Source organism: Chiloscyllium punctatum, chromosome 19 (assembly GCF_047496795.1).
Source record: "Chiloscyllium punctatum isolate Juve2018m chromosome 19, sChiPun1.3, whole genome shotgun sequence".
Taxonomy (NCBI): Eukaryota; Metazoa; Chordata; class Chondrichthyes; order Orectolobiformes; family Hemiscylliidae; genus Chiloscyllium; species Chiloscyllium punctatum.
Genome location: NC_092757.1, coordinates 46,830,840 through 46,846,767, shown reverse-complemented (window position 1 = coordinate 46,846,767; position 15,928 = coordinate 46,830,840). Strand labels below are relative to the sequence as shown.

The following is a 15,928-nucleotide window of genomic DNA, read 5'->3' as shown; positions in this document are numbered from 1 at the left end:
AAGTGGCTAGAATATTTCCTGTTTGAAAGAGAAGAGTGAACTCATAGGAGTCTTTAAAATTCTGGAGAGAGTGATTGTGGAACTCACACAAGGAGTATTTAGAGCAAGTTGTATAGACTTATTGAATGAGAAGCTGTGTAAAAAGGAGGGAGAATAGAAGAAGTGATGGTTTGGGAGGAACACAGATGGACTAGCTGGGTGGAATGGTCTCTTTCTCTGTTTTACATCAAACAACAACATTTGTACAAGTGTTTTCTCTTTGAAGAGAGCTCCATTGATTTAATTTCATCTTACCTGGAAGTGTGAATTGAGTGTGATTTTTATGCATATGCCAAGGACAGACTTGCTACTGTTGCTGCTCCATCTTTTTTGTAAACAGCGGTTTTGATCGCTCACTCACTCTCTTCCATCCTTCCTGTTTGCTGTTTCTCTGTCTCGCCAACCTTGCCCCCACTGCACTCCATCCCAATCACTCCTTCCATCTTTCGATGCTGTGTTCCCTCCCACTCAGTGGCCCCCCTCGCACACTCTCCTCCCGACCCTCTTGTTGTTCCCGCCAGGCCACAGTGGGAGAATTGGGGGACAGAGGTAGCAAGCAGAGTGAGCAATCAGGTTGGCTGAGGAGTGTGGCAAGTGGGAGTGAGTGATGGTGGGAAGAAGGGCGTTGGGAGTGAGAGAGATGGTGGGGTGAGGATAGTGATGAGGGAGGGAGTTGAAGGAATGATGTGAAAAGAGTTGCTAGTTATAAAGTAGCCAGGATAGTGAAGGTGGTGTTTGGTAAACTTTCCTTTATTGGTCAGAGCATCAAGAATACAAGTTGGGAGGTCATGTTGCGGCTGTATAGGACATTGGTTAGGTCACTTTTGGAATATTGTGTGCAATCCTGGTCTCCATCCTATCGGAAGGCTGTTGTGAAACTTGAAAGCATTCAGAAAAGATTTACAAGGATTGTAAATTATTATCACAAATTGCCAGGGTTGGAGGTTTGAGCTACAGGGTCAGGCTGAACAGGCTGGAGCTGTTTTCCCTGGAGTGTCTGAGGCTGAGGGGTGACCTTACAGAGGTTTATAAAATCTTGAGCTTGGATAGCGTAAATGGACAAGGTCTTTTCCCTTGGGTGGGGGAGTCTAGAATTAGAGGGTGTAGGTTTAGGGTGAAAGGGGAAAAAAACATAAAAGGGACCTAAGGGCAACTTTTTCACACAGAGGGTGGTGTGTGTATGGAATGAGCTGCCAAGGAAGTGGTGAAGGCTGGTACAATTGCAATGTTTAAAAGGCCTCTGGATGAGGGATATGGGCCAAATGATGGCAAATAGGACTATATTAGTTTTAGGATATCTGGTCGACATTGACGAGTTTAACCAAAGATTCTGTTTCTGTGCTGTACATCGCTATGACTCTATGATTCTATGACTAAGTTAAAATCAGATTTTTGGTTCAGTTTGGTTCAAGGCAGCCAATAGAATTTGTAAGTGCGGTGTGGGAGGAGTTCTAGGATTTTGACCTAGTGAAAATGTAAATGAATTTTGGCCAAGAGGAAGTGGACCTTTTGAATGGTGTGTACTGGAGCCAGGGTGTTAGTGTTTTCAGACTTCTGTTGATTTAAAGGACTGTGCTCCTAACTCTGATTCTAAAGAAATCTTCACAGAAACAGTTGTAACCTCAGGTCAGTTCGCTCTGAGAGATTGTGGTGGAATGTCGTCTCCTGGGAATTTGCAATGTTGCAGTAATCTTCTTTGTGTTTGTCACTATTGGGACGCACGAGCCATCTTTGGATTGTGGGAGGAAACAGGAGCACGCGGAGGAAACCCACGCCGACACAGGGAGAATGTGCAAACTCTACACAGACAAGTCACCCAAGGCTGGAAATGAACCCGGGTCCCTGGCACTGTGAGACAGCAGTGCTAACCATTGAGCCACTATGCCACTCCAAAAATGTGCAGGTTAGGTGAACTGGCCATGCTAAATTGACCATAGTGTTTAGGGATGTGTAGGTTTGGGACATTAGTCAGGGTAAATGTAGAGTTTTGGGTGGGTTACTCTTCAGAGGGTTGCTGTGGACTTGTTGGGCCAAAGGACCTGTTTCCACACTGTGGGGATTCGATGAGAACCAGACTGACTTTATAGCGATGACAGTTTCTTTTCTCCCTGTCCTCATAAGGTGCGTTAGAAAGATAGGGGCTCAAATTATGTCAAACATTGCCTGTGTTAAAAGGGCAAACTTCTAGGACAACCATCTTCACTGAGAGAAAAATAATGTCACAAATGTAGTTTTCATGTTTTTTTTGTCTTGCAGTCATGATATTGAGTGCCTCCAAGCACAAAGGATCTTGTTACAACTGCTACAAAGTTGTTTGGTGTTGCTGTCTGGACCTCGGCCTGTAAAAACTCAGTCCAAAGGACAACCAACCACCGAGAGCAAGCCCCCTATTGATCGAGAATCTGCTCACGAACTCTATGAGTACCTTTGTAAAGGTAATGAGTAGCACCGATTTGATGGTGGTTTGAATAGTTTGTGTTTTATGTATTTCTTCAAAGGTTTAAAGAGAGGTAGTTTGGTAAATGTTAGTGATCTCTTTTCCTTTATACATTCCTGCTGGGGAAGGAAGAATAGATGATTGTTTGCATACTGCGTTGTGTAATGTGTATGGCTGCGGGACTGATGTCCCAAGTATTTAACTTTCGAGGTGCTGATGAGTTGTGAGCTTTGAATAATGTCTTTTCTCTGAGTAGTAGTGGATGATGCAGAATATGACACGGTTGCCGGGGAGACGCTGAGGAAGGAGGCTGTAAATACCATCCTTAGTGGAGCAGCCATCTTTTTTCCAGATGTGCAGACCCGGCGGGATCAGCTTTTTAAAATGATGGTGAGGCTCAGTATACTTCTCAGTCTGAGTTTGCTCTTTGTGGTCAAAGTGTAACCCAGGTAATGTCTTCTACAGCAAGGCCTCCCAACTTGTACTCTTTAACATTTACAGGAAACAGTCACTGAACCGTCTCAACCTCAATCTGCGACAATTACGTTCCAGTCCCTGTGTCATTACTTCAGGTGAGTCAGACGCGCACAGGACTTTAAACCAAAGAAACCTGGGGACTAGAAAGGGGGAAAAAAAAACTTCTGGTTGTACAGAGTTTGTACAGAATTAATGTTTTGGGTCCAATGACCCTTCCTCAGAATGTCAAAAGGGATCACTGGACCAGAAACGTTAATGCTGATTTCTCTCTCTGGATGCTGCCAGACCTGCTGAGCTTTTCTAGCTATTTGTATTTGTTTCTGATTTACATAATCTGCAATTCTTTCATTTTTGTTAAGTACTTTTGAAAAGTAGTCTATTATAATGGAAAGAAACCAAGCAGGCAATTTGTATGGAGTAGATAAGGTGATTGGCAGATGTCTGTTTCCTAGGCTGGGGGATTTCAAGACTAGTGGGCATATTTTGAATATGGGAGGAGAAAGATTTAAAAAAACATGAGCAACATTTTTACACAGAATGGTTCATGTGAGGAATGAAGTTTCAGAGGAAATAGTGGATCTGGGTACAGTTCCAATGTTTAATACAAAATATCAGTAGAGCCCACAGTAACCTGATTAAATTTGTGAATTTGCTGGGAAGTTGAGCTCAAGAACTAGTGAATTTGATAGTTGGAGGAAGTTTTCATCTATAAAATTACAAATTCCAATGATAAGTACTGAACAAGAAATGTTTGGTGGCCAAGTTCAGGCAGGTGGGGCTAGTTTAGTTTGGGATTATGGTCGGCATGGACTGGTTGGACCGAAGGGTCTGTTTCTGAGCCGTATGACTCTCTGATAAAGCTGGATAAACAGATGAGATAAAAATGACCATATCATTCAGTTCCATGCCTGGTTAAGTATTGATTGGGATGCCAGAATTTCCCTTGCCCTCGGTTGCATTCAGTTACGTTTAGCTGGGACAACCTGAACTGAATTCATTCTCATTGGAAAGGTGGCACCTTTAGCAATGTAATTCTGCAGAAAAGTGTCAGCCTAGATTATATGCTTAAATCTCTGGAATGGAGCTTGGCCCCCGTGAGCTCTGAATTAGAGATGCAAGTCCCATCTCCGAGTCTTTGCAAAATATGTCGAGGGTAAGAAGTAACAGCTGTATGTCATTTGTTAATAGAGATGTATTAATGGATCTAAGGTAAGGGACAATAACACTCGTTCCCAATTTTTGAAGTTATAGCACCACAATTGCAACATTTAAGAGGCATTTGGATGGGTTTATGAATAGGAAGGGTTTGGAGGGATATGGGTTGGGTGCTGGCAGGTGGGACTAGATTGGGTTGGGATATCTGGTCGGCATGGACAGGTTGGACTGAAGGGTCTGTTTCCAAGCTGTACATCTCTATGACTCTAATTAAATTGATTGCAGGGATCACAACGTTCACAGTTCCTCCATGCTTCCTGATTTGAGCTGTATTAGTGCTATCCTTCTGTCTAGTTAGAGTCTGGATTAATACTGGTCCTCAAAAAATCTTTCCTCTGGGAACATAATACAAAATATCAGTAGAGCCCACAGTAACCTGATTAAATTTGTGAATTTGCTGGGAAGTTGAGCTCAAGAACTAGTGAATTTGATAGTTGGAGGAAGTTTTCATCTATAAAATTACAAATTAAATTGCAGTACATTAAATTTCCGGGTGATATTCAGTAAATTATCTTGCTTATTTGGCCAGCATTCAGCTGTAACTTTTGGGTCATGCTAGCATTATTATAATTTAAAGTACATGAATTTCAGTTTTATATTATCAAATGACTTATTAAAGTTGAAATGAAATGATTGGAGAATAATTTTTTAAAAATCAATTTATCCAATATAAATTAAGGGAGCTCTCCCTGTCAACTCTCTTTGCTAGGCTCTCATTCACTACCAGCCTTGCTCAAACCGCTGAGGCGGCAGGCCCTGTAACTGATCCCGGGAACTTCTAACTGGCTGTCACATCTTTTGCTGTTGATTGGACATGCCAGTTGCATAAGTTCAGTTTAGCAGAAGAGTCAGCTTTATGTTTACTGATGTAATCCTCCCACATGTACAGAACAGCATATCTTCCTAGTGTACTGACTTATAGATCTTCTACTTCTAGAAAGAGCCTTCAAACCGGGGCGGCACGGTGGCTCAGTGGTTAGCATTGCTCCCTCACAGCGCCAGGGACCCGGGTTCAATTCCCGCCTTGGGCAACTGTCTGTGTGGAGCTTGCACATTCTCCCCGTGTCTGCATGGGTTTCCTCCGGGTGCTCCAGTTTCCTCCCACAGTCCAAAGATGTGCAGGTTAGGTGAATTGATCATGTGAAATTGCACGTAGTGATAGGTGCATTAGTCAGGGGGGAGTGTAGGGGAATGGGTCGGTGTGGACTTGTTGGGCCGAAGGGCCTGTTTCCACACTGTAGGGAATCTAATCTAATCAAATAAAAGAAACCTTGTGACAAATGCATTTTCATCTATAAATGAATCTGTAAGGATTTTTTCTGGAGCTTTCTCATGATGGGTCTTGGAGATTTTCTACTTCCAAACTCCAAAATGAAACAATTGGCCATTCTTTTGGGATTGTCTTTTTTTTAAAAAAAATGGCCTTCATTTTGTTTTGTATGCAGACGCCATGTTTTGATTTAATCCTATTCAAAATCAGTGTGTTCTAACTATGATCTATTTGAGTTGAGCTGTTGTAGCAAAGCCTCAAATTGCTCATTATGGTCCCGCCTGCTAAATATTGCTTTCCCCCGTAAGGAAAATAATTAATTAATGTTCTGGTTGGATCAATCCAGGAAATGAGTGTCTTTTACATCATGAAGTTGTACAGTGATGCTTTGGAAGCCTGTAAGAGTTAGTAAGTCAGAAGATTCTTTTGACTAAGCACAGAAGGAACAGCCAAAATGGAGTAACTTTTGTTTGCCTCATTTTTCAGGATACAGTATTATGAGTCACAGTATTTATGGATCTAAATGATTATATTTTGGACAAATTGTGGTAATTTGTATTGTTTTCTGGTGCAGCAATCAAGATCCAAGTGGGCTGCTTCAGTTGCCGCAGAAGGGAGTTCCTGCAGAATTTGACATTAATCCAGTAATGAAGGTCATGGATACTTTGCTGTTAGTTGCAACACGAGAGGTAAGGGGACCATTGTCTATGCTTTTGAGTGGTTTTGAGCAATTAAATATTTTTGGTGAAAGGTTGGTAATTTGCAATATGAAATTCCAGCATGAATAAAACTAAACATTTATTGATCACATATAACCTGTTTCAATTACCTATGAAATTCTGTTAGCTTCAATGATGAAGGGAATGACCCAAGGCCAGGGCAAAGGGTTACGACAAAGGCTAGTGTTACGACACAGCAGTGAACCCCTTCCACCTTTCCAAAGCTCCCTGGGATTCAGGATGATAGCACTTGATATAAAGTGCTGTATGCCTAAGCTATCCATGGCTTCCTTAAACAGCCTGGCAATAAAGTTAGACCCCTTGGCCTGACTGAATCTCTCTGGGTAGCCCATACTGAGTAAGGAAAGCTATTAACTCCTCCACCACCCTTTTTACTCTAACACTCTGTAATGGAGTTGCCTCCGGAAATCTGGTAGACGCATCCATTATGGTTAGCAAGTACTGGTTCCCACTTCTAGTTTTAGGAAGGGGACCTACGCAATCAATCATAACCTGCATGAAAGATTCTTTGAATGCAGGAATTGGCACCAGAGGTGCTGGTTTTATTACTGCCAGTGGCTTACCTACCATTTGGCACGTATGATGTATTTGGCAAAATTTAACCACATCCTTGTGCAGCCCTGGCCAATGGAAATGATTTTGTACCTTAGCCTGAGTCTTACTCACGCCTAGATGACCTTCTACTGCTAATTCATGTGCTACCCATAATATTTCCTGTCTGTATGCTACCAGCAACACAATCTGGTGCGCTTCTCTCCCCCCCCCCCCCCCCCGCCGTTTCTGCTCTGCACTGCTCTGCTGTGGTCTCCATTTTCGTCTTAGGATTCTATCTTTAAGATAATAACCCTCAGGAATATATTCTGACTCATTTTCTGAATATGTATCAATAATTAGGTCTTTTGTTGTCTCACTTTTCTGTTGTTAAGTCCATTAGCCTTTCAGAACTAAACATTTCTGCCTGACTCTGTACCTGTTCAGGTTTTTCCTGCACCATTGCATCAAACAGGGTTTCTGCTAACTGAACTTTAACTCCTTCATCTTTCTCTTTAGGTTTTGCTTCTGGTTGTGACTTATGATAGTGGGATCTTATGACTACATAGTCTGAAAACATTTCAGGGTATTTTTCTTTGAACTCCTCAGCTTCCCTGGTCATCATTTGGCTTCTGCACAACAAGGGGTGTCACTCTCACCTTGGATCCTGCTAAATCATTACCAAGAACAAACTCTGTTCCCGGAACTGACACAATGTCAGTCGCGCCCACTGTTACTTCCTCAGTCTTGATTTTGCTCTCCAACCTGATCTTACACAGGGGAACGATAAATTTCTGTCCATCTATTCCAAAAGTTACCACTCTGTCTGGTAACATGTCAGAAAGAATGCAAATACGTTCATCTCTTATTATTAGAGATTGATTAACTCCCGTATCTCTCAAAATTGTAACTACTTTTCTTTCTCCCTCTATACTTCCTGAGTAAACTTTACCCATAGAGGTGAAATTTTTATAGAGTTCAGTCATATACTCAATACCCAGCCCCTGCCTAGACTCTGCACTGTGCTGCACTTCTTCGGCTTTTCTTGGGGCCTCCTCTGCTACCTTGACACTAGCTTAGCCTCTTTTACCACATCTTTTCCACAATACCTTTCTTTAATGACCAACACGTGACTTTACATGTCCCACTTTACACACCTGAGGCCATTCACCTCCTTTTCACCCTCTTGGGCTTCTTTTTCCAGCTGTGGTAAACTATTACCAGTGTACTGTACTCTTTGTTTTGTAGTGAAGAATCTCCCCTTCTCCCAATTTCTATCCTTCCCAAGCTGAAGTTCCTGTCAGAAGCTAAATTTCACCTTATGCACCAATGAATATTCATCTGCCATCTCTGCTGCTGCTCTCACTTCTTGAACTTTCTATTCATTCACATGAATTTGTATCATCTCTGGAAGTAAGTTTTTTTTTGTAATTCCTTCAGCAGGACAATCTCTCTTAAAGCCTCATAGGTCTTATCTATTTTTAAGGCCTGCACCTATCTATCAAAATGACTATGATTAATTCTTTTGACCTCAACATAAGTCTGACCTGATTCCTCCTTTATGTTTCTGAACCGTTGTCTATATGCTTCTGGTACCAATTCATAAGGAGTGTTTGACATCTGCATAATCTTTTGACTCCCTCATCTGACAGAGCTGCAAATACCACATTAGCTCTTCCGGCCAGCTTAGTCTGAACTAACGTTACCCTGAAGTTCTCTGACCACTCCATCTGCCTAGCCAGCTTTTCAACTAAAATAAAGAATGCTTCAACACCTTTCTCATCATAAAATGGCAATGTTTTAACATTTGCATACATCACTGCCTTCTCTCTTCATCTCCAACATGTTGACTTTCTTGACGAATTCACAATTTCTGAAGTTCAAATTCTCTCTCCCTTTTTCTTTCTCCTCTCTCTTTGCTCAGCAAAGAACCTTCTCTCCCTTTTTCCCCTCTCTCTTTTCTCCCTTTATTTTCTAATTCCATTTGCCTCAATTGTAATTTCAGTTTTTTCTAACTCTACTGCACTTGTCTGTTTCTCTGATACACTCATGTGCTTGAACAACTCCGTTACAATTTCAGCTTTTCTTTTGTCCTTGGTTAAACCCAATTCTAACCTATTTGCTAATTCTAAAAGTATGGCCTTTTTCTATCTTTCTAAACTTTCTTGGCAAGTTTGGGAAGCAGCTTCAAACCCCAGAACCTCTTTAGCAATCTTAAGAGCCATTTCTCTCTCGTTTAATGTAACCAACCATAAGTCACCAAAATTCAACAAATTTTCTCACCTTTGTTTTGTTTAAAGATTTAGGACAAAAACCCCAAATCTGTTCAAATCTCAGACTGGATCTGTCTAAACCAGCCCAAATCTCAGACCCGAGTCCCCAAAATGTTATGGCACGGGTGTGAACCCTTCTGTTAATTAAACCAACCCCCAGAATAGCTCACCTCACCTCATAATCTATTGAAATATGAGTGACAGATTCCACTATTTAAAGAAAATAATTTTTTTAACTCTAAAAGTGAACATTAAACAACAACTATTCCCAACTCTAAGCTCCCTTTTCTCTCAACTGCTTATTACCTGCCTCCAACTTTATAACAATATGCTGTTTCATTAAGGCACTTATTAAAATTGCATCACTTAATTTCAAAATCTCACGGCTGCTGCCGTCTTCTGTGACTTCACTCTTCGAGCTGCTGAATTCCCAGGGTCGTCATCTGTCTTTTTACTGCAAGTATGTTTCATGTGATAGAGTGCTCTTCCTAATTTCTTGAATCTGTTTCAATGGCTCTCTCCAATTTTCAAAATGCCTGTATTTTATATACCCCCTAAACCAGATTGTCTCATTGGCTCGATTTTGGCAAAACAGTAAATTCAAACTTGATTGGGCTTTAGTATCCTGGGGCATAATTTAAACTGGTTAAATTTAAATTGTTGTCTAAACGACAGTCAAAACTCGGGTATCAATTTCACAGCCAAATGTTACATATTTTCAATTTTCCAGTACATTCTGGGACTGTTGTCTAGTCATATACAAAGGTGCTTGTAATCTCTCAGTTCAGAACAGCATTCACTCTCTCTCAAAGATGCGGTACACACCTTCAAGTTCATAACACTAGGAGGGAGGAAACAAGGTCAGACCAGGGTGGGAGGGGCAAGCTTGAAGGCATGACTGAGTCAAGGCCAGAAGGATGCAATTCCTAGGAAATAGGGGGTTCCAATTTAAACTGGGACTGTGAACATTAAACAAAGATGCAGACCTTAAAAGTGAAAGTGTTAAAATGAAACTATGTTAAGCGGGGCAGCTTAAAGTGAGGACTTAATATAGAGGTGTACATCTTGTTGTCATGGACCAGACCACCCACCATCAAAATATATTAAGAGGATAGCCTAGGTCCTAATTTTTCCCAATGTTAAAGATAGGTGTAAGGCATTGCATTCCAGATGCAATTCAATTGGTTAAACTGCTTAACTTCAACTAAAATACACTTTATTTCCACACAATAGTTCAAATACAGAAAGCGAAAAAAATTGGATCAACTAAAACTCCATCAAAATGTTTAACAAAGTAATATATATATTTTAAATACTACTAATTAATATAGTACAATATAGTAACATCCCATATCAACACACCTCTGGCAAAGGCAAATACAGTGAAATAGATTGTCTCACATGCAATTCTAGCAGCAGCAAGGGAACCACAGTTTGAAGATGTAATAGAGAGCTATTGCAGTTGTCCACAAAAGATGTTCACAGCACTACACTTTGATTAAACGTGATAAAAGTTCTTAAAAGTTACACTCCATTTAAATTTGTTTGCTGCAGTAACCCAAACACAAAAAGTCCAATATTCAAGTTGTCCAAAACCAGAGATCTCAAAATCCCCAATATTCAGATTGTGTGGGGAGACCTTAGATGATCAGTAATTTTACCTTCAGCTACTTTTTAAAATCTCAATCATTCAAAACTTAAATCTGTTTTTTATTCTAGTTGTTCTAATAGTGAAATGTTCCACCATATGCCTGAACTAAGAAATGCAGGTTTAGATAGTTTAAGTGGTGAAATATACACAGACAATGAAGTACGAGCAAGGTTTGGAATTAAGAGAAAAAAGTTTTTTTTTAAATGTAGTATTTTACGTCAACAATGATTAAGATGTGAAGAAATGAGATTTCAGATTTGTAAAAGTTAATTTTCTGCACCACACAGTTGCTGTCAAAGCACCTAAGACTTAACACTTAATTACACTTAAATGGACAAGTTCTGTTTGTCATTTGTGCATCATTCATTGGCAGTCTGTTGGAAATGAGGATGACTCTCCCATCTTCAGGATGAGGCTGTAGGTTGCTATACAGACTGATGGAGCTCCCAAAGGCTCTTATACTTGTGGCAGAAGGTGGTCGCAGGAAGGGGTGGGTAGGAACTCCTTTTCCTACTTTTGACTGGCTTCCATTTTCTCTCAATGGCAAGTCTGAAGATGGTTGGTGCCTTCCTGAAGCTGCTCCTCTACTTTGGATGGTCTTGATCCAGTGATTCCTAGGTGTCTGTGGGAATGCAGCACTTTGCCACCCAGACCTTTAGTGTAACACTGAAGTGCTTCCTCTGTCCACCTGGGATGCACCTGCTTGGGGAGTCTCGTGTCAGTCATGCGGATGACATGCCCAGTCCAGCACAGCCAAACAAGGGTAGTTTGTGCCTCAATGCTGGGGATTTTGGCCTGGTTGGGAACGCTGGTGTTGGTTCATCTTTCTTCCCAGCAGATTTGCAGGATCTTATGCTGGCAGTGTTGTTACTGCTCCAGTGCCTTGAGGTGTCTGCTGTAGCTTTTCGGGAAAGTGGGAGCCACCACAGCCCGGTAAACCATGATCCTATGTGTTGGATCTGATGTTGTTGTCCTTGAAAGCCCTTTTCCTCAGACTGCACTAGCACACTGGAGGCAGTGTTGGATCTCTTCATCAAGAGCTGCTTTGGCCAACCAGAGACTCCCTGAGGTATTAGAAGTGGTCACCATTCTCTAAGGCCTCCCCGTGGACCTTGATGATCGGGGGTTTGGTCTGCAATGCCAGGCCAGGTTGTTGGAGGACCTTCATCTTGCCGATGTTCAGGATGAGACCCATGCTCTCAGATGCCTCTCTGAAGCTGCTGACGTCACTCTGGACCATGTCCTCTGAGATTGCACATATGCAAGCATTGTCTGTGTACTGCAGCTCAATGACACTGGTTGGGGTGACTTTAGTTTTGACTTGAAGTTGGTGGAAGTTGAATAAATTCCCACAGGGTTTAGAGGTTGGCTCCACTCCAGTGGCCAACTTGTTGGTAGTGAGGTGAAACGTCGCAACGAGGTGATTCAAGAATTGTGATGAGGTGATGCAGCCCTGCTTGACACTGATCTGAATGGGGAGTGAGTCGGTGATGGAGCCATTTGTCATTACCACAACCTCTATACCTTTGTGGAGCAGGCAAAGGATGGTGACAAACATTGTGATGCAACCAAAACAGAAAAGGACACTCCACAATGCTTCCCGATTGATGGTGTCAAAGGCCTTTGTAAGATTGAAGGAAGCCATGTATAGGGATAGGTACTTCTCTCTGTGTTTCTCCTGCAGCTGTCGTGCAGTGAAGATCATGTCCATTGTGCCCCTCTGTGGCCAGAAGCCCACTGTGATTCTGGAGAATTTCCTCAGCCATAGGGAGGAGGCACTTGAGGAGGTCCTTGGCAATGGTCAACAGCAGGAAGATTCCACTGTCATTATCATAGTCAGACTTGATCCTTTGTTTGAAAATGCTCTTGACTGTGGCAAGTCTGAACCTTCCTCAGATGCTCTCCTTCCAGATAAATCAGACAAAGGTGTGTGACTGCACTGGGAGCTCTGTGTCACCTCACTTCAGTGCCTCAGCAGGGATACTGTTCTTCCTAAGTTGGCAGATGTCCTTCTCTACTTCGTGCAGAGCTGCTGTGTTTCTGAGCTCATGGCATGTAGCATGCAGTGGGAAGCGTTCTAGGATGTTCGGATCGACGCTAGAGCCCTGTTGAGAAGGTCTCTGAACCGATTCCCCTCCAGCATTGTTTGATGGCTGCTTTAACTTGGCTAAGAGTCATTTTGTGGATATCTTTCACTTGAGTCCAGCAAGTTTGCATATTTTATTATTGAGTCCCTCAGAGAAACTCTATGAAAGCACAACTGTTGGAGTAGTAGGGAAACCTTAACAGCAACTTCCTAATTGCAGAGATGAAAGAGGAGCAGGAGTAGGCTACCTGGCTACTCGGGCCTGCTATGCCATTCGATTACATCACTGGTCATCCACCAGAATGCAATTATGACCGTTTCTGCTCAAAAATGCTGAAAGTGGCCCTGTGACTCCTTAGTAACGGAGGGAGCCTCACCGACATATTTACTGTAAACTCTGGGAAAATCTCTGATGCCTGCAACTGTTTTCATTTGTTGCATCAAGCTGATTTGTAAAATTACAAATATATAAGACCTTACACATACCAATTAGAGTCTCAATGGTATTTGTAATAGGGAATGAGTTTTTTAAAAAAAGTGTGCAATAAGTAAATATTACTACACGAAAATTAAAAGATTAAAATAAGTAGCAAAATTGACAATGTTTTAAATACATCAAAATTTAACCGATCCACTTCTACATTGCTGTTAATTGTAATCAGAAGAGAAGATTTACTTGAATGGTAGCTGCTTCCTTTGTTTTTGATGCCAGAAGAATGTTTTGCATTTCTGCTTTTTTTGAGGATATATTTGATGTCCATTTTTAAATAATAACTTCTCGGTAATTTCGTACTCCTTTCCCTCCCTGTCTATTGAAGTCCTGCGGCTTTCACAATCCGTACAATTGGTAATAGTGCTGCTGAAAAGTGATCCAGTCTATGCAATTCGGAGAAAATCTTGAACAATTTAATTTCCTTTCCACGAAGAACCTACCCGAGTAACCACGTTAGTATGAGAAAATGGAGCTTGAACATAAGACCCCTTGCCCTGCAATCCCATAAGATCGTCATTGAGGTTGAATTGAACCCCACTTGCCTACCCAATCTCCACACCCCTTACTGATAAATGGTTGTCTTAACTTTCATTGATGGCTGAAGTCTTCTCTGTGGATTCCCCATTCCATGTTCTCTATTATCTATTGCTGCATATGAAGGTCTAGTCTGGGTACATGTGCACTCAGGCCTTTGCTGGAAACCGCTTCTTTCATGTTGCGATTTAATGCATCCTATTACTGTTCTAATGATTGATCCCTTGCTCATAGATAGACTTGTCTCAATTTTAGCACTACTTAGATAATTGTTCAAGACGCCTCTGGTTACAAACTTTTTCTTTAGGAGCCAACTTACTTGTGGAATCCGTAACAGCAAAGCCGTTTTCAGATCTGGTTGATCTGTTGCCACATGTAAATCTGTACTTAATTTTTGGATTGATTGTTTTGAAAGGAGGTTCAATATTTTTCTGCATTCTTTCCTTTCAAAGCTGCGGAGTCTTGGGACTTCTCTCGCTGGATTTGCATCCCAGTAATCTTGTATGATAAGCACAAGGTCTTTCTTCTGACTTTGGCTTGAAATATTCACATCAATACTTCTCAAATAAGTGAACAGCACATCTTTTGTAAGACATTTGTAAGATAATAGTTGCTTTGAGGATATGGTGCTCTCAATGATCTTGGTAATCAGCTCGAGTCGGCTGTATTTTGAGCCACCCTCTCTGTATTCCTTGTCCAGTCTTTGATAGATCTTTCTCAGTTCCTGGTCGCTGCATTTGTTGAGAAGTTCTTTCCAACTGGCTAACTCCATTTTAGTGGGCATTGTCTTGCTGCTATTGCAGGTGTTCAGTGCAGTTTCCCTGAATTGATGTGGAGAAAGACTTCAGTGTTGTGTAATGTTAGTAACAAGACTCTCAGCATAACAAGGGGTGGACTTTTGCTTTCATTGCGTGAGTCATGCTTTCTGTAATCCTAGCTGGTTAAGCAAATGTTTAACCCGTGCTGGTGATTATCGCAAGTTGTGCAAATTACACAACAAATCTTAGTCAGTTTTAGAGCAATACAACACAGGAACAGGTCCTTCGGCTTGCCAAACACACTCCGCCACATTTTTAGTAGACAGGCAGGAGGCTGGAAGAACACAGCAAGCCAGGCAGCATCGGGAGGGACAGGCAGGAGGCTGGAAGAACACAGCAGGCCAGGCAGCATCGGGAGGGACAGGCAGGAGGCTGGAAGAACGCAGCAGGCCAGGCAGCATCGGGAGGGACAGGCAGGAGGCTGGAAGAACGCAGCAGGCCAGGCAGTATCGGAAGGAACAGGCTGGAGGAACACAGCAAGCCAGGCAGCATCAGGAGGGACAGGCAGGAGGCTGGGGGAACACAGCAAGGCAGGCAGCATCGGGAGGGACCGGCAGGAGGCTGGAAGAACGCAGCAGGCCAGGCAGTATCGGAAGGAACAGGCTGGAGGAACACAGCAGGCCAGGCAGCATCAGGAGGGACAGGCAGGAGGCTGGAAGAACGCAGCAAGCCAGGCAGCATAGGAGGGACAGGCAGGAGGCTGGAAGAACACAGCAAGGCAGGCAGCATCGGGAGGGACAGGCACGAGGCTGGAAGAACACAGCAGGCCAGGCAGGAGGCTGGAAGAACACAGCAGGCCAGGCAGCATCAGGAACTGGAGAAGGCAAAGTTTTGGGTGTAATCCTTCTTCAGGACTGGGGATGGGTGGAGGAAGAGCTACAGATAAAGGGGGTGGTGGGGATAGGTGAAGACAGGTAGAGGGTACAACCTGGTTGGTCAATGGGAGGAATGAATCCGGTAGGTGGCTGAGAGGAGGGGGAGGGACTGGTAAGAGGGTCGGGGGATGGGAAGGGATGTTATTTGAAATTGGAGAACTCCATAGTGAATCCTACAGGTCATAGGCTGCCCAGCAGGAGATGAGATGGTGTTCCTTCAATTTGCGGTGTGCTTCACTGCAGCAATGGAGGAGGCCAAGGATGGTCGTGTTGGAAAGGCAGTGGGAGGGGGAAATAAAATGTGTGGAGACTGGGAGGTCTAGTTGGCCCCTGCGGACCCAGCTGAGATGCTTGGTGAACCATTCCCTAAGCTTACGCTTTTGTGTCTCTCCAGCAAACTTTTCCCTTTCACGGTAAAACTGTCTTCACTTACAGGAACCGTATCCCTCTATTCCCTTCCTGTTCATGTATTTGTCCAAGTGTTTTGTG

General features: G+C 42.6%; 1 protein-coding gene across 3 annotated transcripts in view; it reads left to right on the top strand.

The window, feature by feature from the left end:
- zzef1 (zinc finger, ZZ-type with EF hand domain 1) overlaps positions 1-15,928 on the top strand; it is a 244,983-nt gene that overhangs the window by 70,200 nt on the left and 158,855 nt on the right. For all 3 annotated transcript variants that reach the window (XM_072589324.1, XM_072589320.1, XM_072589323.1), the window contains exons 15-18: positions 2,296-2,474; positions 2,733-2,866; positions 2,978-3,048; positions 6,013-6,127. In XM_072589324.1, coding sequence (XP_072445425.1) covers positions 2,296-2,474; positions 2,733-2,866; positions 2,978-3,048; positions 6,013-6,127 — 499 coding nt within the window. The remainder of the gene's footprint in view (positions 1-2,295; positions 2,475-2,732; positions 2,867-2,977; positions 3,049-6,012; positions 6,128-15,928) is intronic.